The sequence below is a fragment of the Pseudorca crassidens genome, chromosome X (assembly GCF_039906515.1).
Source record: "Pseudorca crassidens isolate mPseCra1 chromosome X, mPseCra1.hap1, whole genome shotgun sequence".
Lineage (NCBI taxonomy): Eukaryota > Metazoa > Chordata > Mammalia > Artiodactyla > Delphinidae > Pseudorca > Pseudorca crassidens.
This window is the reverse complement of record NC_090317.1, coordinates 45,009,819-45,032,503: the sequence shown is the minus strand read 5'-3', so window position 1 is coordinate 45,032,503 and position 22,685 is coordinate 45,009,819. Positions and strand designations below refer to the sequence as shown.

Here is a 22,685-nt window from a genome sequence, read left to right as displayed (position 1 = left end):
CTTTTTCCTCACACTCCAGTATGGCTCAGTATGGCATTGTCTTTATTTAAAATTTTGATGTTTTGTTCATCATGAATTTTTGCACTAATTTTGATTTTTAAAATATTGCATTAAAGTATTTATCTTGATCACTGAGTTTTTTGGCATCCCCTTAAATTTTGCACACAAGGTGAATGCCTTACTCACTAGCCCCCACTTATCCCATCCCTACTTGAGGTCCTTAGATATATAAATAATCTATTTGCAACTAGTGGGCATCTGAAATTACTGAAGCTGAGATATAGGATTTTTATTCCTGGAAGTGGTTTCCATCACCTCTCTGCTTCTTAGTACAGAGCTCAGAGTTCTGAAGTGGGGAGAAATTTTATTTTTAACATAATATTAATTTTTTAGAAGAGTGAATAGAAGAGTCAGGAAGATGACAAGGATGCTGACCAGCAATGCTTCTACTCACTATTGTACTGGAAGCCCGTGAATAAAGCAAAACAAACCAAAAAGTGTAAGGCTTAGAAAGAAACAAAAGCAACGTTGTTATAGATGATATGTTTTTTTATTTTCTACTAGAAAAATCCAAGAGGATCTACAAACTACTGGGTACAAGAATATATAAAAATGAGAGTTTGATTTTTCTTCCAAAAAATAATATTAATTTTTGAATAAGTAATATAGTCACATGATTCAAAATTCAAAAGGCATAGAGAAAAGATATATAGTAAAAAGTCTCCCTCTCACTCCTACTCTCTAAACACCCAGTTCCTCTCCCTGCAATCAATGTTAACAATATCCTTCAAGAGATAATTTATGCTTATTCAAGCAAATGTGTACATGTATTTTAATCCCCCCCCTTTTGCACAAATGGTAGCATATTGTGTCTTAAATACTGCTGTTTTAATTTAATTTAATATGTATTGGAGCTCATTCCATATCAGTATATAAAGAGGTTCCTCATTTTGTACATGTGAGTATATCTGCAGGATGAGTTTCTAGAAGTCAGATTTCTGGAATAGGTTTATACATCTATCAATTTGGTAGATATTGCTAAACTGCTGTCCATGGAGGTGGTACCAATTTACATTCTGACCAGTAAAGAGTACCTGCTTCCTTGCACCCACAAAGATGATATCTCAGTGCAGGTTTTAAAAATTTCTCTTAAATATAAACATCTTTTCACATGTTCAAGAGCCATTTGCATTTCTATTTCTTTGTGCTGTCTCCTTATATCCTTTGCCCATCTATCGAGTGACTGTTCTTTTATTATTGACTTGTAGGAGCCCTTTATATAAGAAGTAAATTAGGTCCTTTGTAGAAAAGTTTCAAATATTTGTTCCCCATTTGTTTTTCTCTTAACTTTGCTTATGGAAGTTTTTGCTGTTCATAATTTTTTATGTAGACAAAATTAATAACCCTTTCTTTTTTCACTTCTGAGTTTTGTGTGAAGTGGGGAAGCTGAAAGCCCACTAAAGAATAAAGACCGAAGGAGATCTTGGTAATCACTGTATCAGTAAGGAAGGGAATATGAATCAGAGTTGATTGTTAGAAATTTGTAAAATTCTGTAACCTTTGTAACTTCCCTGTATTTATTCTGCATGTTGTCCCATGTCTATTCTCCCATGGTGATTCAAAGCAAAACCCTTACTATGCTAAGAGCCTATATGTTTGTCTTGTGGAGAATGGAGTGATTAGGAATTATAGTTAATCTGATGGGAAGAACCTCAAAGCGTTGGCAGCTTCAAGAAAAGAAGAAAATAAAGCATCCCTGGGACCTGCCTAAGGGAAAGAAAAAAAAGAAAATGCTTGAAAAATGGGGATCAGCTCTTTCAACCTGGTGGTGTATGCTGCCACATAATGATGGATAGCTGTTGCAACTAACCCGTGTTGATGTTTCCTTTGTAGTGACAAGGTACATCTAGCAATATCATGACCACCTGAGATTTTTAATTTGAACAATACTGGTTTAATACACAGGTCAGTCATGTTATGTAGCAAATGGTTTAAGCTTTAAGGAAATAACTATAGGTCTGAAGGACAGTTTAACAAATACAGTAGGCCCTCTGTATCCACAGGTTCCACATCTGTGGATTTAACCAACCGCATATTGAAAATATTTGGAAGAAAATCCAGAAAGTTCCAAAGAGCAAAACTTTTAATTTCCTGAACTCTGGCAACTATTTACATGGCACTTACATTATATTGTATTGGGCATTATATGTAATCTAGAGGTGATTTAAAATATACATACAGCAGGATGTAAGTTATATGCAAATACTACATTTTATATAAGGGACTCAAGCACCTGCATATTTTGGTATCTGCAGGGGTGGGGGGGTTGTCCTGGAACCAATCCCTCTGTAGGGATGACTGTACTGCTGACTCCCTGCCTCCCCACTTTTTTTCCTTTTTATCTTTCTACTCATTCCTCCTTGCTTCATCAGAATACAGTGTTAAAACTCAAATAATATTTTATCTTTCTTTTCCTCTTGGCTTGTTTCTAACTTTTCCCATGAAAAGTTTATAGAACATTGTGAGTAATCTTTTGACTTTGGTGATATGCTTATGTTCCTCAAATTGGAGGGCAGCAATAAATTCCAGGGGTTACCCATGGGGATGGCCATTTGTGTAACTTCCTCTCTGAAGCCTGTTCAACGTTATCAGTTGTGTTATCTCCCTCTCTTCCCAGTCACTTCTGCTGCCCTTTGAGTCCCAAGGCATGGTCTCACTGGCACATTATTCTATCCCCTACCTCTTTCCCTATAATGTCTTACTCCCTCTCCAGTTTACTCCAGATTTCTCTCACAGCTCCCTCATATTCCTAACATGTCCCCTCCTGTCCATCCCCACTTCCACTATCTGAATTCAATCCTCCACAGTCTCTTGCCTGAACTAACGAAATACCCTTACTATTCTCCTAGTCTTAATCAACTACCATATAGCTGTAAAAATGATCTTTCTAAATGCATATATGAGGGTAAGGGGAGGACTTTCATTTATCGTAAGCAATTCTATATTGTTTGAAAGTTTTAAAACATGCAGGTAGTACTTTTGTCATGAAACAAGTACAAATATTATATTATTCCACTTTAAAATTCTCCAACAGCTATCCATTGATTGCAACATAAAACTCAAACTTCTTAACATTACATGCTCCTTTAGCTCTGCCACTTTATCAACTAGTTAGCTTCATGAAGTGACTTCTTGCTTTTTTCTTGTTCTCCCAGACAACAACTCTGCCAGGATGATCAAAGATGCTCAGTTCTGAAAAATAATAATAAATGATAGCTACATTAAAGTACCTACAGTGTGCCAAGCACTTTACATGCACTCTCATTTTTCAACCCTGTGAGGCAGGCATTACCATCTAAGTTTTTTATAAAGAAACTGAGGATCAGAGGTTAAGTGACTTCCCTAATGTCACGCAGGTACTGGCCGAGTCAAGATTTGAACCCAGTTCTGCCTAACTCTAAAACTCCGGTTCTTTCCACTCTACGATGGCATCTCTAGAATGAAATGTTCCCATCATTCTGGCCCCACCTTCTAGAGAAACATTACTTCCTATCTTTAAACACTTTAGGAGGCAGTTTAGTATAGTATTTCAGCCCATGAGCTCTGGAGTCAAACTGCCTGGGCTCAAATCCTATTCCTATAACTTATTAGCTGTGTAACCTTGAATAAATTCTCCGAGCTTCAGCTTCTCCATCTGTAAAATGAATATAATAGCTCCTCTCACACAGAATTGTTAATTTTTAAAGATGATCCAATGTAAAATACTTAGTACATTGTGTGGCAAGCAGTATGCATACCCTCAATAAAGCATAGCTGTTATTATTATATTGCAGATACATCTCAAAATTCTGTTGGCCCATTTGCTCATCTGGAATTCCTGGTCAGTACCTCTGAATCCTGGTTTGCCATATCCTAATTATCCCTTCTATGTATTTCTGTGTAGCACAATTATATTGTATAGGCTTTGCCTTTTTGAGGGATTTTTCCAAGACATAGTTTTAGATACACAACTTTTAATTCATAGATTAAACAGCTAATTGCTCAAATGCTGCTCACTTGTTAAGGTGTTAAGAATGTAATGATTTAATTGTCAAATAGCTTTAGCATTTCTTATATAAGCACTAAAAATAGTAATTCAATTCTTTTATTGCAGGAGTCATCTTTTTTGCCCTGTGTATTGTGATCAGTTCCACTTACTTGTCTTCATAGTGGGACCTTGGGATGACCAGAGTAACCTCGGGTGTATATTCTCATCTGCTCTTCTGTTGGCTCACGTTGTGTGTCAGGTATCAAGTTTGGACACTGCCGTGAGCAGCTGTTTTAGGGAAGCCAATCACAAAACCAGCCCTGGGCTGGATACTCTTGATTTGCCTTGTGATTTGTGTAAGCATTCAGATAAACTATCTGAACAGGGCCTTGGATATTTTCAGTACTTATGCAGTCATTCCCATGTAGTATTTCCTTTTCCCTACTGCTGTCATGACCTGCTCTGCCATTCTTTTCAAGAAATGGCAGCATATGGCCCTCAACAATTTTAGTGGTACCTCCTGTGGTTTCCTTTCCATAGCTCTTGGCCATTTTTCCTCTATAGCTTTTGAGATATCCCTTTTGGTCCATACCTACTGTCATTTAACTTAAGATCAATAAATGTAAACAATACCCTTACTCCTCCATGGAATGAAAATGAAGGTTACCAGACTTTTCTCTATCAACCTCTTTTGAGTCCAGAAGATGCCAAAAACAAAAAAATGAGGCTGAGAGGGAGCATGAGGACTCTGAGCTAAAATCTCCCTAGGCCAAAATTTTGTACTAAGGTATTGATACAAGGAAAAATTGGTTTAAAAAGGACCATCAATTGTTTTCCATGTAAAGGCTATTTTACATGGGGTTTATTGACTTATGTTTTTTAATTCACACTCCCTTGGAGATTTGTTAGCATAAATAAATATCAAGTTCTTGATTTCCTTGTATGCGTTACCCCTAATGTTCATTCATGGGCGGGGGCCTTAGGGATAGTCTGGTTCCAGTTTTCACAGTATGCTTGCATAAACCCTAGAGGTCCTGAGACAGTGCCTTAGGAACCAGGGGACGTGGTGCATAGGGATGGGCAGGAGACAATAGCAAGCAGGCCTCCAGACACCTCCACCACCAGAGCAGCTTTGTATTTATATTTTATATCTTAGGCTTCTTTTCATTTCAGGAAGAGTCTGCTAATCCAATCCTTATATTGAATCTTGAATTTTCTACCCTGAATATTTGAAATGAGGACTTTGAATGTCATTAGGGCTGACAGTACCCTTTCTATCAAGGTTCTGAAAATAAATTTCTTAGGCTGACAAAACAAACGAGCTCAAATTGTTGCTCTGGTACATAACCTCCAAGAGGATGCAGGCAAATGGTCTACCTTTTCGTTCCCCTTGTCCTGTGTCTAGTAGAGTCGAAAATATACTTGGTGCTCAAGCGTATTACATGAATCTGACAGATCCTCTTTCTTATTATGTACGTTAGCTAAGCAAGCAATAATACTTTGTAAAACAGACATATCAGTTTGTGTCTAAAGGTAATGAGAATACTTTAACAGGTAATGAAGAATAAGAAATAATGATACAGTAAAAAAATATAATAAGTAATATATAATAAAAAGGAATAAGTAAGAATATGGAGAAGACTAAAGGATCCTTCCTTTATGACTTGAGGTGTTACATGAACTCTTAAATTTTATAGGGGGGGCGGGAATCAACATGGACATATAGACACAAGGTATACACCAGATACTCATCCTAAAAGCCTGATTTCTCCTGGACTTCGAATGCCATTATTCCTACTACCCTGATGCTTCTACTACTTCTTCTTTACCATGTACATGTTATCCAAACAGCAGCCAGGCACTGCTAAAACTTAAGTTATATCACGTCATATCACATCACTGTCTGCTAAAAACCCTCAAATGGCTCCCCATCTTGCTTGGTAAAAGCCAAGTCCTCACAATGGCCTATAACGCCCTACATGATCAGCACATCCCCACCCGCCATCCCCCCATCTGTCTCTGACCATATTTCTTACTATTCTCCTACTCATTTTACTCCAGCCATACTGACCTTCGACTTTTCTTCTACACTGGTGTCACAGCATGCAGTTCCACCTTAGGGCCTTTGGACTTGGTGTCACCCCTACCTGAAACGTTCTTCTTTCAGATACCTACATGACTTGGTCACTTAGTTCTTTCAGGTCTCTGCTGAAATGCCACCTCCCCAAAGAGACCTTCTCCAATCATCTTTAGCTAAAATAACAATGCCCCACAAACATTCCCTGACACCCTTACTCTGCTTCTTCTCCTCGGCACTCGTTATATTGACATATGGATGTGTTTGTTGCCTGTCTCCCTGTACTAAAACAGAAGCTCCACACAGGCAGGGACTGTTTCTGTGCACTGCTGAAATCCTGGCACCAAAAACAGTGTCCGGCAGAGTAGGTACTTAAATGTTTGGTGAATTGTGTTTTCATCAGGAGTTTTAAAAATTTCCTTGTAGTGCCTATATGGTGGGAAGTTAAACAGGGACTTGAGGCTTCTAGAAATGTGTATTTCTCAACTTTCATGGGTTTGCACTAGAGGCTCCCAACAAGTAGTTCCACTTTAGGTCTATACTCCAGTCCACTAGGATCTGAAGTAAGAGGAGGGGAATCCAGTCACTATAATCTCTTCTACACTCAGGGAACTAACCATCAGCACTGAATTCCTTCCCTCTCCATCTCATCTCTAGGTTCTCTTTTCTAACAAAAAGGTCAGCAGTCCCTGGAATACTGTACGATAATTTTCACAGAACAGGTACCCAGGCTGACTACATTTCAGCCTTGGAACCAGCCCACACCAAATCTCTCCTGGGTGTAGGTGATAACCAGAATAGAAAGCCTTCTCAATCAGACTTGAATCTTGTAGAAGCTTTTATTTCAGTGATTAAAAGGACGCAGTAAATGGAAACTATGCTGATTTACATTAGGCATGCACCTCTACCTGAAACTGCTGTTAAGTTTTTGACTGGCCTAAATCATTATAACTTATTTTTTCATTTAGGCACATCTTTAAATTTTTTTGGACTCTGACATACAGGGTAAGTTAACTTGTTCCTTGTGGCAGTTTAGTATGAGAATTATGTTCGCTGGCTAGATTCCTTTAACTAAAGGCCTCTAGACTCTCAGGCTACCTGTACTAGCTCAAGACTGTACTTTACATACAGATATTTAAGTGAATCACAGTATAAGGGAGGGAGATAACCTAGAAAGGTGAAATGTACTGTATGAATAATCCATACATTTTTTTTTCCAGCACTGATAATCAAACATTAGATAAGGAGGCCTACAGTAAAGTACCAAATTACTCTTTCCCCCACTGCTGCCCTTTCTGAGAGACACAAAGATGTATATCGATCTCTCCAGAAATCTGAAAGGAATCCACACAAATAACAGATTATTACCTATGTGGTCCCACTATCAAATTATAGAGCAGTTCCACTATTAAAATTGTAGGAAGCAGTTAACGGGACTATGAGGAAAGCATCGTCCCACATACAGTAATATACATCTAGTAGAGTTTTCCATTCATCTGTCAATTGTTCTCCCAAGATTAGCATTAAAAAACACAACCCCAAACACATTTGACCCTCAAACCACCCCCACACACAAAAATTGGTCTTTGTTCATTCTCAGATGACAGAATGTCCCAAGAGTGACAAAGGTGGGAGCCGATCCCCCCACAGCCTTTTCTTCAACCATCCCATCAACTGCTCTTCATTTCTTGAACTACCTTCCTTTTCCAAAGAGGTAATACTCAGGTCAGTCAGAAAGGCTTTCTGAGAAGACTGGCTTGGATTTCTGGGTCTGTTCCAGTCGATTCAAGATGAATTGGCTTGTATCAATGAAGCGCTCAACGCAGTTCACAAAACAGGCCTCAGCCCGACTGTCCAACTTTGGCCCAGGCTTGTCCATGCACTTTTCCTGCTCAGGACAAGATACAGAATCACAAAGGGAACTTGGCAAAAAAAGGAAGGGGAGCTTCTTGTTGCTTAGAGGAAAAACTTCACCTAAAAACAGTATCTGATATGTTAATAATAGTTCACATTTGGCAGCTTACTTTGTGGCAATTTTCTACAGCCTTACATTAAATTCTCACAACCACCCTATGGAATAGATACTATTATTAATCTTCATTTTACAAAGACGGAAGTTGTGGCACAGAGATACTTTGTCCTAAGTCATGGGGCCAGAAAATGGTGGAGCTGAGATGTTACAAAGCAAGATAGGTAGCAAAATACAAGGGAAGTTAACCCTTCGCTGAATTTGGTTAGAACTCTACAATGCTGCTTGCATTAAATGCCTTTTAGACACACTAAAACCTACCAAAGGAAAAAAGAATATCTATGACTGGAGATTCTTTAACGTCTACGTAAGCCAGAGGCTCTTGAATCCTCTCTCAAGATGAATGGAAAATTGTATGAATTTTCCTAAAGGGCCCACAACTTTCAGATTCTTAAAGGAGTCCTTAACCACACCACCTGCTGGTCCAAATATAATGAATCAGATTTTTAAAAAGAATCAAAGCACTCTGGTTCAAGGCAGACAGGAGTTTAGTAAGCATTTTTTAAAGGTCAGAGTCCAGCAATACCATAAGTTTATGGTTCAAATGAATTTCGTTCATTATTCTCTGTTGTGTACACAAGCCTCAGACTCTCCACTTCCAAGGAAAATTATCCTTGGCCTCTGAATTCTGTGAATTTTGTATGTCAAGGCAGGGCAGTTATGCTGTCTTTGGCTGCCAGAGAACACTTTGATCCCAAGCTGCAAATAAATGCCTTCTACCCTTTTGCCAAAGTCCCCTCACTGGGCATACTCAATTCCTCAACCTTCAGACCTGAAACGGCTTGGTATTACACAACAATCCAACAAGAAGGCAAAAAAGTGTGTATGTTGATAGAGATTACCCCACTTTTATAGTTAGTGGGCTAGAGCCACTCACTTCTCAGGAGGGACGCTTAGAGCAACTGAGTAATCAAGGCAAACTCTGAAGAGTGCAGGGACAGGAGATTCACTGATTCTCTGGGACTCAGGGTGCCAAAAATGAAATCCCAGTACTTGGGGCTCTCATCAGTCTTGGTGACCAGCACTGGCAGCTTCAACCTTAGGTGCCTAAAGTACTGGTTGGGACAACGGCATAAGTCTTCTATGATCTCCAATCCTCTGCACTAACAAAGCCGAGGTCCGGCGTGACAGCCCTCTGAGAAGGGGAGTCACTCTTTTTCCCTTCCGGCTCGACCTGAGGAACCTAAGGAAACCAAGGGGTGCTGCTGGGTCCTCTCCCTTCCCCGAATCCCAGGCGTCGTGGCGAGTTGCGCGAGGCAAGGGCAGGAAAGTAGGTACAGTGGCCAGGTCCCAGCCCCAGGCTCCTCACCCAACAAAGTTCCGTCATCTGGTGCACCAGCTGCTGGAAGCGCTGCTTCTGAGTCTCTACCTCGATGAAATGCTGCAGCTGCGGGTCGACCGAGCCCAAACCCGCTGCGGAGGAAGACGAGGAGGACTCCATCCCAGCGCGGCCACGCGTGCCGATACAAACTCCGCACCAACTCACCGACCTTCACGTGTCTCCGCGGCGGAACCGGAACCACAATCCACTGCCTCCGGGACTGCGCGGGGAGCGCACTGCGCCGGCGCGCGGCCCTACGCGCGGGCCCGCCCCCCGCTCTGGGCGCTCCTCCCAGCCGCCCGCGCGCCTCGCGCCTTCCCGCGCGCGACCCCGCGGCGGCGCCACAACTGACCCCTGAGGTCACAGGACTCGTCGCCCAGCGCTGTGGCGCTGTCGAGACCTTATTTCAGAAAGACAAGAAAGAAAGAAGGTAAAAAAAGGAAGTTACTTCAGACCATGTGGCCCGTTCCTGGCCGGCCCAACAGCCCCGCCCCTGCCGGCTTCCAAATTGACCCGCGCTTTCCCCACTGCCAAGCTAGTGGTCGGCCCGGACTGCTGGGCCCGTCACTTAGCTGCCCTGGGCCCCTGGCTGCAGTTCTTTAATGGAATTTACCCCGCCTGAGGTAGGGGAAAGAGGATCTGGCAGAATTTGTCTCCAACTGTGAGATTCATTCCAATAGTATCTAATGCCTACCGAGTGTCAGGCAGTGTGCTTTGGTTTGTGATCACTGTCTCTGATTCAGAAGCAGAATTTTCCAAGAGCCAGAGGGGTTAAATGCGGAGAATCCTGTGGAGTTCTCCAAGTAGGAATATGACAGACGAGTGCCACACAGCAGTTTTATAGGGCGCTTCAGAGAGGCTGCATGATTAATCGAAATAGCAAGAAACTTTCATGCTTTCCAGTAATTTTATTTTATCAAAACACCCTCCCATCCCATTTTTATGACACCATTTTATTCCTGCCAAATTCTACCTCCCTCCCCGCAAGCTCTATTGCCTACCCAAAGAGCAGTTGGACCCATTGTGAGGCTATTTACATTCCCTCCCTCCCCAAAAATGTTTCCATCCCAAATTCAGTCTGTTTTAATACTCTTGGGAAATTTCCTCTCTGGGGGAAAATACCAGGCACAATAATTCCTTGGCCTTTGCTCAGAAGGTACTATCCAAGGGAAGAGATAGAAAGGCATTCCTAGATGTGGAGAGGGGCCTTTGTGTATTCAGCAAGAGCACAAAGGCTCCAGGGCCTGTAAGCCTGGGATTTCCTCAAAGAAAGTGAAATTGGGGCTTGTGGAGTAGAGGAGTAGGACCAAGAAGCTTATTGGTGAGCTCAGGATTCTTCATCCATGACATCTAGAATGTTGCTCAGAAGAATTTTGAAGGTGGGACGTTCATCTGCTTTCTAAAACCAAAGAAAAAATAGAGTGTTACAGTGGACTAGAGTCCAAAATTCAAGGGAAGCACAGTGAGTAAACAGCAAATGTTTATGAAGTTTATGCTATATGCCCAGTAGCATACCCTGTGGATTACCAAAAGAAAAAAAGGGGTGGGGGGAGAAATAGAAGTGCTCCATAAAGTCCTTGTGCACTTTAAATCTTTAGTAATTCGGGTGGTTAATGTGGTGAGGACAATGTGAAAATTCCACTGACAAACACTGATTAAAACTAAGGGCAAAATTCATTACATAATTGTGCACCAATGCATTCTTATTTTGGAACCTCAAGTGGCAACCAAAGAAGTTTAAGTGGTTGACAGAGCTGAAATCCTATAAGCTGTGATAATTTTTAGTTTGGTTTCAAACACTTGTTTCTACCATCCTGTAGCCAAAGTTAACAAAGGAATTAACATTTCAAGACCATGGGCTGCATCACTGGGTAGGGATCCTAAGCACCTGGGACCTCTTATTACCACCATCTGGCCTCCAGACTAAGGCCCTCTGTGATAGCCATTGGTCCATAAGCCCCTGAGGTATTTAGTGACTCAGGGCATATTCATGCAAGAAAGGTCTCAATCCATCAGAACCAAAAAGTCATCAATTTCTTGTTCCTTTGAATTCTCAAACCTAGTTGAGTATCAGAATTTCCTGGGAAGTTTAAAAAGACATACCCAAGTCCCACTCTAGACATACCTAATCAGAATCTCTGGAAATAAGGCCCAGTCATCTGCAGTTTTAAGAATTTCCCAGGGATTCTGATGTGAATCCAGTTTCATGACTACTGCTTTAAACAGGCTGTGGAGAAAGTGCCTGTCTGAAATACTTAACTAGCAGAGTGAGGATGTCCTAGTTGGGAGGGAGCATAGTCAATCACCCTTAATCCTGCTTGGCATGGGAGAGAGAAGGGAAATGGCTCCTAGGGGTTTTCCCTTTCTCCAAACTTTCTTTGTGACCTCAGTGATTTGTTAAGGGAAAGGAGCCATGTTCTGATCCAAATGCCCACTTTTCACCCCGCAGAGATGGCTCCAGGTTCACATATATGCTTGTTGGACACTGTCTGTCTTTCCCTGTTTCTAGTGGGGCAGAACTAAGAGCTGAGCACTTATTTCCTACTAGACATTTAGGTTGCCAAATTAAGGTTGCCAAGGATCTACTGAAAGTGGAGAAGGCACCCCTGGAAGAACCCAAGGTGAGAGCAGCAAAGCATTTTAATAGTGGGACAGGCTGTTTATTTTCAAAATACCACATCTACCCACATATCCCGTAATGCACTGTATTTAAAAAAAAAACATGAGCACTACCCATTTTAGTTTCCTTTCAGGCCTTAGGGTTTTAAAAAAAATCTCATTTAGGACCACAGCCAGAAAAGGTGTGCAGTTAGTAAAGTAGAAGAAATGACTCCCAAAGGAATGAACACAGATTTTAATGACTTTTCTTTTTTAATGTCCATACACTTGTCTGAGTGCCTTTGGCTGCCTGCTTATGCTAGATGACATGGCCCCACAACACCCCTCTCCCTAAAGCCAAGTTGGTATTGGGGTCTGCTAATGATACTCTAGTGAGAATTGGAATGGGCCTGGAAAACCTTCTGGCCGTGAAATGATTGGGATGTAGGCCAGGATCCAAGAATGTGCACAGCTGTCTGTCTGTGCCCAGCTGCTATGTGGCCCAGGAGAGTGGGGCTGGGGTGCTTGGCCAGCTAAATGGGAAAGTAGGTTCAAGGAAATAATTTGAGGTCCCAATAAAACACTTACCTCATGCCAGCAGCTGTACATTATGGTATATACCCTCTCGGAAGCAAGATGAGGCCGGTAGAGACGTAGGCCTTGGGCAATGTGTTCAGCTGTTTCACTGTTAGTAAATCTTTCATATGGCATCTTCCCCAGAGAGTAAATTTCCCACATCAGCACCCCTAGAAAATGAAAAAAAAAATGTGTTGTTTCTGGGTAGTAGGGATCCTAGTCTTCCTAAATCAACCTCAAACATTACAATCTGGTTCCCCCCTCTGTGCTTTTTTTCATTTTGTTCAAACTTCTGCTATAGTACTGAGTACACTGGAGGGTTATCAGGGTTGCCCTTGACTATTAGTCCTTTAGGAGAGAGACAGCATCTTATTTGTCTTTATAGTTATAGGGTCTGGCAGAGTCCCTGGTACATAATCAGTATTCAGAAGCTGTGGCATACTGAATGAATTGTTTGTTTCCCTCAATATATTCTAAGTTCTAAGAAGGCAGGGATCATGTCTAGTTTACTGTTTTTAATCCCCAGAAACCTCTGTGGTGCCTGACTCCCTAAGAATTAGATGAATGAAAACAAGAACAAATAACGGTCTCTCTGTGCAGGTTACAGAGTGTGAATTTCCTCCATTGCATTCCTTTTCCTTTGAGCTGTATAATCCATGTGATCTTATCCACTCACCAAAAGCCCAAATGTCAGATTTGCTGCTGAACTTGCTATACATAAGAACTTCTGGTGGAGACCACCGGACTGGAAATTTGGAGCCTACTGAGCTTGTGTATTCATCATCCAGAACATACCTGCAAAGGATTCAGGACTTGTTACTGTTAGAATTTGGAGACCTTGATATTTGCTTAAATTTTCTTGGCACAGCCACAAGAGTTGCACAAATATACGCCTACAGGCCAACCAGTGTCTTTTACAAATGTTATTTCTAACAGATTCCTGTTTTCATATCTGATTTAGCTTTCCTGGTTGACAATATGGTTACAGCAAGGATGAAGTGAAATAAGATCTAATAGGTACTCCCTTCCTCTTCTCTAGCCTTCTTTCCTTTCTCTTTTCTCATCCTTCCCTTCCTTCTATTCTGCAGTTGTCAGTGGGAATTAGACTGATTAGGAAAGAATGAGACACGGAGTAAAGTCAACAGGATTAACAGATCAACATAAAGTATTGGAGAAATTAGCTTTTAAAAAAAGAGCAAAGGAGAAAGGAGAAGAGAGGGATATAACAATAAAACAAGAGGTGGAAAGTGACTTAAACCATTCAGAGAAAGAAAAGGTATAGAAAGATGGTGGAAAAGACTAGAATTAGGGGGAAAAGGGAGAGGATTAAAAATTACAGTGTCACCTCATGTTTGTACCATGCCATTTTTACTTTTAGAGGGAAAAATGAAAAAGGCACACTCACCTGGACAGGCCGAAGTCAGATACTTTAACAACTCCTTGATCGTTTACCAAACAGTTTCGGGCCGCCTGCAGTGCAACACATACCAGTGAGACTCTGTCCCTGGCACAGAGGTTAAAGGCACAAAACTTCTGCCCACCAAGGGAGTGAAGCCAGGGAAGCCTCATCTTCACATAGAGACACCTTCCCACCTAACAGGAGTCAGTTGATGCCACTGAGAAATTTTGATGCACTTCCACCACATATAGAGCAACCCCCGTAGTCATAAGTAAAGCACTGAGGACTTGCAGAATGATTTCACTCACATTGGCAATTCCACGACAACCCTTCCTGCATTGAAATGCTGAGAGTTAAGGGAGAACAGAAGGCAAATGTGTTTTGTTTTCTGCTTTTCTACCAGTGGGACTAAGGCGATTTGAGCCTTGGCCTGGCTGAAATAAACAGGGGCCCAAACTCGGATGCCTCCAGAGGCCAGGCAGGTGAAGTGACAGAGTGAAGTGGGTGGGTGGAGGTGTCAGGAAAGTGTCTGGTCTAAAGGAGGCCAGCCACTTTCCTGTAATCAGTTAGACCATATTGTAACACCAGGCCCACATTTTCATAGGTGTCAGCTCCAGCCAACTGTTAGCATGGCCTATGAGAATGTGGGCCTGGTGTTACAAGACGGTCTAGATTTTCAAGAGAAGCTGGAAATTCAGTTATTTAATGTGAAATGTTTTTAAGTGTTTGCTGACTAATATATAACATTAAAAAAAAACAAATGTACCAACAGACCCCCAGTTTGTGACTCTGATATAACCAAAATGATGCTTCTGTGCTAAGAGCAGTCCCATCAGGAAGCAGGGCTGCCCTTCTGCCCCTGAAGGACCCCACCATTTCCTTGTCATGGTAGGGGGCTGGGAGTGAGTGCTCTAGCTCCCACCATGGCAGAACCTGTGGTGTTGAGGCCAGAGATCTTTGACTGGCTGACCACTGGGGAAGAAGCTCACCAAACTTATAGTGTTTTCTAGATAAAACTGAAATGATGGCTCCAGCCACCCTCTTCAGCCATGTGTGATAGGTCTTCCTTTGCTACTTCCACCCCCTCAGCCCTCGGACCCAGGCCAATCCTTCTGAGGTCCTACCAGGTCTCGGTGGAGGAACTGCTTTGACTCCAGGTATTCCATGGCTTCACAGACATCCTTGCACATCTCCAGCAGCTGCTGAGTCTGGAAGCGGTGGCGCATCTCCCTCAGGTAGTTCAGGAGGCAGCCATTGGCCATGTACTCAGTGATGATGAAGATGGGGCGCTGTTTAGTGCAGACGCCGTACAACTGCACCAGTTTCTCATGGGACAGATTCCTACAGGAAAGGCAATGAACCAGTCCTCCCTTTCTGGCTCTGAATACTATTCAGAAAGGAGCTGAGGAGGAAAGGAGTTGGCCTGGGAGTAGAGTGTCAGGTTAGGGACCAAAATAACAAGTTGATGCTCCTCCTTCCTACCCTAAACTCCAGAAGTGCCTAATATATGAGGGTGAGCCAGGATTTGGAGTCCATCAATAGAACAGGAAACAAGCCCAGGGCTGAATGAACACTAAGGCTACATCAGAATGTCTTCCTTTTGAAAGTCTCATTTTCTACATTTACCCCCAAATGCTACTGAGATGGTACACGCCTATGATCAATACTACTGTCCACCAATATCTAAGAGAAATGACTACCTTAGCAGTTACTCCCACCAATCAAAGTTTGACCTCAGGCCATGGTCCCAAATCTCTCTTACTATAAATCACCTTAAAACCCAGTGGGAACCATCCTGGTAATTCCTAGACTGGATGGAGAGTTGAGTTTGGACTGTAACTCACATCATGACTTTGGCTTCTTCAATGAACTCATCCTCAGACATGGAGCCTTCTTTGATCATCTTGACGGCCACGTCATACTGGCCCCTCCATTTCCCATACTTCACTACTCCAAATTGTCCAGTCCCCAGCTCCTTCAAGAAGGTCAGGTCCTTTGGATCAATTTCCCATGATCCTATAACAACAAAGCCTTGATGTGATTATTTGGGAGTCATGTATGTATAATTTCTACAATAGATAAGAATCCCTACTGGGGGTAGAAATAGACAAGCAGTAAAAGGGAAATTCTCAGGGGTACTAATCCATCTTTCCTCAGGTAAATCTCAGGGACAGGGGATTACTGATTGGAGGAGTCTGGGAATTTAAGTACAAGTCAGGCATAAAACAAGAAGATAAACTAGACATCCTCTTAAAATCCCTTTATGATTTTTTTCCCACAATTAAAAAATAAATCCCTTTATGAATCTGTGTTTTTGCAGTCCCAGTAGGAGCCACCAGAGGGAGGAAAATCATTAGATAACTTTGGTCTGGCTCCTTCTTAACCTTCCTCGCAGCAGCTGGGATAGAACAGTGTGCTGCAAGGATGATTGAGAGGCAAGGTCTGGTTGCGTCTGCCAGACGTAGTCCTTCCAACTGGCCGGTCCACCCTACCCTAGAGAAATAATCAGTTACCATAGCCAAGGCCTGCAGTGGAAGGTGCATTCTTGTTTTGTTGAGACACTGGATATTTGAGCCTAGATATGAGTCCTGAAACATACAAAGAGAGTCATGCTGCTGGTGCGGAGCAGGGGGTGAGATGCCTCACACACCCTCACTTAAAGCCTCATGCTTCCAGTGTTCATCTTTCTAGTACATTTTGAATCCCAGAAGATCTCCATCAACCCGAATTTTTCTGGAAGTTTCTCCTCTTACAGATGTTTTTCAGGGACAAGAAAGAGAGAATGCTAACTGAAATATACAACCCAGCTAAATATATCCCCACCTCCCAGCCTAGCCTTAACTCACATCCTACTTCTGCTTTTGATACTGAAAAGTGTAATTGGGACCACATAAAATGACAGCCTTGATACTGCCTTGCCTGGACATGGTAGACAGCAGCAAGCCTTCTTGATGAAGTTTTTCCCATGTATTTGTGCTCTCACCAATCTCCCAGTTTTTAGAATGTCTACACTGCTTAGAAACTCTTCTGATGTTTTTGAGCCTGTATGTCCTTTGAGGGCAGGGACTTCAACTAATAGTTTTCATGTGTTCTCTAGTAACAAGAAAATTGCTGAGTACACACCAGGAACACAATGAATATTGCTGATTGATTAATTACCAGTCTCCTTTATGTCTTTCCTTAGCACTGAGCATCAATCACCAAATAAGGAGTCAGTCCCTACTGGGCATAAGTTCTGCCTTTGACCACCTCTTCACTTGACCTCGACCCAGCATCACAGGGGTTTATTTTCACAGCTAATTCCCATTACCCTGTGAGGCTTATTCTTCCCCTAACCACCTTGTCCTAAATTGCTTCTCCTGGTACTTGTCACACCCTTCTTCTCTGGTTCCCCTGGTACTTACCTGCAGAGTTATGCTGATGGTAGTTAATGAGCTCAGGGATGGTGCTGAAAAGGTGCTTCTCAGCCAGGTAATACTGGCTCTGAGGTGTGGAACACACAACATAATGGCGTATCACCCCTTGAGGTTCCCTGAAGAAGTGGATGCTGAGTCAGCAACTTGGGAACAAGGGTCCAAAGGGCCCAAGAAGTGAAGTGAGATGAGTTTTGAGTTTAAGTGACAGAGGATGTGAGAGGAGCACTTCATTAAGGAACTGTTGGTTGGGCACCCCTGTCCTTTGTCCCCAGGGCCTTGAAACAGTAACACTTACCCTGTAGATTTGGCAAACACAGACACTGTATATTTTCCAGCTTTGCTGGAGTCTCTAACAATGAAGCCTCCTTCTTTCCCCTGAAACGATGAAAAAGAAGCTGACCGTCAGGAGGAAGTGGTGCTCACACCTGCATCCCACCTGCCCAAACCCGAGAGAAAATATTATAGAAGCCTTGATTTCACTGCCAAGTTCCATGTTTGAGCTGCAGCCTCATTGCTTTTGACAGCGAAAAGTATAATTGGGACCCCATAAAATGACAGCGTTGACACTGCTTTGCCTGGAGATGGCGGACAGCAGCAAGCCTGCAATTCAGGATCCTTGTTTGCTATGCAAGGAGAATGCTATTTGCTTGTGGTCACATACTTACCTCTTGCTTTAGCAGTTGCTCAGCTTGACTCCGAGTCATGTGTTTGGAATACCACCTGTAAAGAGAGAGTGCTTGTGTGGCTCCTAGGCCATGGTGTAAGTGGCTATCTGTGGCTCATCCATGCCAGTGAGTCAGTCAATTCACTCAACCTCTATTTACTGAGTGTCTTATCATGTGCGTAGCATACTACATCCCTTTCCCAAAACGTGCTTGGCACTGAAGAATCATGGAAATGGAGAGTAGAGGGCAAAGGCAGGTGGCAGAAGGTTGCAGGGGAGGGATCAGGGACAGGGCCTTCAAGGACAACCCACTTCCATGATTAGGGAGAAAGCACATCCACAGAAGTTTGCCATTTTCACCTTTCAAATGTTTCCTGTCAGGTTGTCTTAGTGTGGTTCTTCTGGATTTGGGGGGAGGAGGGGGTGTGGTGACCTCTCCAGCTTTCATCAACAGGGTGTTTGGGATGAGGGTAAGACAGAGGCACTAACTTGAGTGGCATCATTTGACCCAGTTGACACTGATTTTAATAGGTATCTTGAAATCAAAATTTTGTTGAAACTATAAAAAAGTTTATACTATATTTAGTTCCTCTGGGAAGATTATGCGCTAGGAACATAAGCATACTCACTCATACATTTCTATGGAGTCCTCTGCCTCGGTTACATAGTTACTAGGGATGTAGCCTTCCTGCCTGTAGAGGAGACAACGTGATAGATCATCCAGCACTTCCCATCCTGGGTGAGAGAAAGATTTGGATGCCCTGTATCCTTGGGCTCAGAACCAATCTTGAATGAAGGTATATAAAATGCCCCTCCCTCAAAGAGAATCATGTTGCCAATGCATGGCTAGGCCAGTGAAGTGTGTAGCTTCTGCACATGTGGCATTGATTACATGTGCTCGACAACATGTGGGCCAGACTCTACAGGCTCAGAGAGGTAGCCACGTGTAGAGCTGCCCTCTGAGAAGTACTTGGAGGGAGAGCATATTCCTTTTGGTGTGGGAAGAACAATTTCTGATCAGGATACTGAGTAGGGGAATTATGCCGCAGGATTTTACGTGTGTATAGAGTAGGTGGGCACAAGGCTCAGGAAGGGCAGGCGTGGACTCACCCATTTTTATCCTGGGCTCGCCACCAGGGTAAGTTGCTCTCCTCCAGGATAAAATACTCGTCACCCTTCCGCAGCTGTAGATCATTTGCATTCATTGGCATGTAGTCATAAAGGGCTACAACTTTTTTCAGCTCACTTGCGGAGACAGGTGCTGCTGTTGGCTCAGGGGGCAGTGGCTTTTTTAAGATCTGTGTTGTTAAGAGGAAAAAGTAGGGGTGGGGTTGGCTAGATGTTGGCTAGATATGAAGCACTCTCCTGTTCTTCCCCAACTCTCTGGCTTACTGGAGACACTGTTCTAACCCAAATCAGGCAAAATAAAAGGTTTATTCAGCATTCATTCAACAACCAGTTTTAAGCACCCATGCAGGGGCTCTCAGCCTGGAATGTACATCAGAACCATCTAGCAGGTGGTTAACAATCCTGACACCTAAGCAGTTTCAAAGACCAATTATGTCAAAACCTCTGAGGGCTGGACCCAGGCATCAGTATTTTTAAACTTTCTGGACAAAAACCATGTACAGCCATAATCGGGAAAGCTTCTTGGCACTAAACTAGTACATGGACCTACTAAGTGGCTCTGAATCTTCTTTTCTTAGTTTGTAAAATGAGTATAATAATTCCTGCCTTGCTTACTTACAATATATGAGAAAGGGCTTTCTAGACCTCAAAAAATAACCCCCAAAATCAGGTTTTAAAGTAATATAATAGTGATAAAATCAAGATGTTGGGTATATGGATATTCACTGTTAAAAATTTTCAGCTTTATGTTTGAAAATATTTTTCATTTAAAAAAATCAGGCTTTGTTTTGTTTTCAACAGGTGATTTGATTAAATGGTTGCCAAGAGCTTCCTACTAGCCCTCTATCTCTCCACTGAAGAGGAAGTCCTAATTAGAAGCACAAAGCCCCTGTCTCAGCAAGAATACCAATTTACACTGCCAAATCCCAGGGAGAATTCTAAGACTTTGGTCTGTTTTCAGGGTGTGATTGTAAGTTTCAATTTAAACAGTAGCAGCACCCAATTTCCCTGTATACCTGGTCCTCCTCAGGCGTGGGAGGAAGAGGCTTTTTTGTCTTTCTGTGCGAACTCCCAGGTTTTAAGCCTGCAAAGTGAGAAACCAGTGACGATGGATACAGAGTGCATCTTCAGAAAGGGCCCAAGGACAGGTTTGGTCAGGAAATTTACTCTTGTACTCATTGACGTTACGTAAGTTAGGAAAAGTCCGGAATGATACAGCCCAATGCTAGGTCACCCAGCTGGAAGAGCAGAGCACCAGCTGAATTTTGGCCCCCACTAATCTCCTCTCCCACCCTCCTTTGTGCACTGGCCAAAATGTACAAACCTGGGTTTGATAGAGCCCTGAGAAAGTGATGGATAGTCAAAGGAGGGAGAAATTATATTGATCAGATCTCTTACTTCCATTCCTGTTCTCCAAAATTTGGCAGCCCATAGCATTTTTGGCTGTCTGAGAGCAGCAGAGATACTGCCCATCGATCCAGAAGCAAGGGTGGTATTTCTGTACCAGATCACTGTTGTACCGGATTACTGTAACAGGAGAGAAGAGAGAGAGAGAGAGAGAGAGAAAGAGGTCACATCTGACATGTGGGAGAAGCCACCATAGGCATGTTTTCCTCCTTGAGTTTAGTAGTGAGCTTCAAACAACTGCCCCTTCCTCAGCCACCCTGAAGGGAAGCAGACACAGGACCAGTTGGCTCACATGCTTGGCCCCAGAGAGTTCCTGTGCAGTTCTCTTCAGTGGTCTGTTATGATGACTATCTCCCAACCGGTGACCAAAGTGATAAGAATATCTGATTCTCCAGAGCCCCAGAACAAAAATATGTTATCTATGTTTTTCCAGTAGCCATTACAATCTTCCTGTAAGGCAGGTGTTGACTATGGTGGTCTTTTCCAGATAAGGAAGCCAGACTTTCACTCTGGCTCTCAATATACCAATGTCCCAGCTCCTGGAGTGATCTTTTAGAGATATTTGTCTTTGTGAGAACTTCTGCCTCATGCTTTCTGTGTTCACAGAACAGTTAACAGAGCAGAGCTCAGGATCAAATGAAGGTGATTCTGCCTCTAGAATAAACAGTTCAGTCTTCCTAGGGCCACTGAGGTAGGTTGAGCTCATTGTGGGAGACAAACACAGCAGTTCCATTTCCCTCACAGGGTTGTGAGGCCCAAAAGATCTCTCAGGATGAGAGATTTGCAGATAAGAGGAATTAGTTTTACAGTTTTTAATACTGTGGCATTGCAAGAATCTTAACCGGAAGTCAATTAGACAAGTCATCCTGGGATCATGTTGCCAGTTAACAGAAAAGCAAAGACAAATGAAATAATTGACAATAGCTAGCACTGGGGCAAAGACCTAGGCTGGTCTAAGAATATGCATATTTGAGGACATACACATTTCAGCATTTGATGCTAAAAAGAAGCTCTGCATAACTTTTTTTAAAAGATAAGAACAAAAACAAAATAAAACCTTCCTCTGTAGAGACCAACTTAAGTCCTTAAGAGCTTGCTAGTCACACTCCACTCACTTAAGACCTTGGGGGAGGCCTAGAAGCTACTGGTGGCCAGATGCATTTTATAGGCAAATGAACAAAAAGTGCCATCTTTTTTTAAAGTGCTATCTTGATGCTTTTCTAAACATGGATTTGAAGGCTTCTAACCAGTCTATCCTGCTCACCCTCACCCCTCACTTTTTCAGCATACCCCTTCACCATTGCACCAAATGCAGGGCGGTGGGAGCTGTTCAGATGGGGTGCAGGCTATAGGTGGCTACGTCGTCTGTAGAGAACTTTAAAATAATAAAAACCAAGCAAAAGTCTGTCTGACTTTTATTATTACCAGGCACTGGCAATTCTGAACAATGTGCCAGGTACTCCTCCAGCCAGAACTCATTGCTCCCACCCTCTGCCCTTCCCCCCCCCATGCCACTACCATCACCCAGGGATTTGAAGATTCTTGGGTGCAGGCTTGGGCACCAGTAGACATTTAAAAAATTCTTAATCAACAACTAGCTGCTCTGATAAATTAAGCTATGCTAATGAGAGGCTATAGGGCTTCCTGCCCCCCTACCTCCAGCACACTCATTATGAACCCACCCTACATTCCCAAATAATTAAGAGGTCCCTCGAAGATGGCACCCCTTCTTTTGTTGGTTAACACAGCGCTGGTATTTCCAGCTACTTAGGAGAGAATTGCAAAATCAGAGTGTCTGTTACAAACTGAATGTTTGTGTCCCCCAAAATTCATATAATGAAGCCCCCGCAGTGCGATGATATTAGGAAGTGGGGCCTTAGGGAGGTAATTAGGTCATGAGAGTGGAGCCCTCATGATGGGATTAGTGCCCTTAGAAGAAGAGACTGGAGAGAAATTCTTTCTCTCTGCCATGTGAGAACACAGTGAGAAAGTGACCGGTCTGCAAGCCAGGTAGAGTGTTCTCACCAGGAACTAAATTGGCCA

At 42.7% G+C, this 22,685-nt stretch overlaps 2 protein-coding genes across 2 annotated transcripts in view; both read right to left on the bottom strand.

Moving 5' to 3' along the window:
* Positions 1-528: 528 nt before the first annotated feature.
* On the bottom strand, positions 529-9,681 carry TIMM8A (translocase of inner mitochondrial membrane 8A). Its single transcript, XM_067723265.1, has 3 exons — positions 9,443-9,681; positions 7,802-7,992; positions 529-3,252 (listed from the first exon to the last, which is right to left on the bottom strand). The coding sequence occupies exons 1-2, from the start codon at positions 9,572-9,574 to the stop codon at positions 7,831-7,833; spliced, it is 294 nt and encodes a 97-aa protein (XP_067579366.1). The 5' UTR covers positions 9,575-9,681; the 3' UTR covers positions 529-3,252; positions 7,802-7,830.
* Positions 9,682-10,360: 679 nt separating this feature from the next.
* Positions 10,361-22,685, bottom strand: part of BTK (Bruton tyrosine kinase) — a 28,344-nt gene continuing 16,019 nt past the window's right edge. Inside the window, exons 6-19 of the mRNA XM_067723260.1 lie at positions 20,634-20,762; positions 20,252-20,319; positions 19,218-19,405; positions 18,737-18,799; positions 18,109-18,163; positions 17,739-17,818; positions 17,432-17,559; positions 16,541-16,615; positions 15,872-16,043; positions 15,152-15,368; positions 14,034-14,098; positions 13,305-13,423; positions 12,641-12,798; positions 10,361-10,853 (exon numbers count right to left, since the gene is read on the bottom strand). Coding sequence (XP_067579361.1) covers positions 10,782-10,853; positions 12,641-12,798; positions 13,305-13,423; positions 14,034-14,098; positions 15,152-15,368; positions 15,872-16,043; positions 16,541-16,615; positions 17,432-17,559; positions 17,739-17,818; positions 18,109-18,163; positions 18,737-18,799; positions 19,218-19,405; positions 20,252-20,319; positions 20,634-20,762 — 1,589 coding nt within the window. The 3' untranslated portion in view covers positions 10,361-10,781. The remainder of the gene's footprint in view (positions 10,854-12,640; positions 12,799-13,304; positions 13,424-14,033; positions 14,099-15,151; positions 15,369-15,871; positions 16,044-16,540; positions 16,616-17,431; positions 17,560-17,738; positions 17,819-18,108; positions 18,164-18,736; positions 18,800-19,217; positions 19,406-20,251; positions 20,320-20,633; positions 20,763-22,685) is intronic.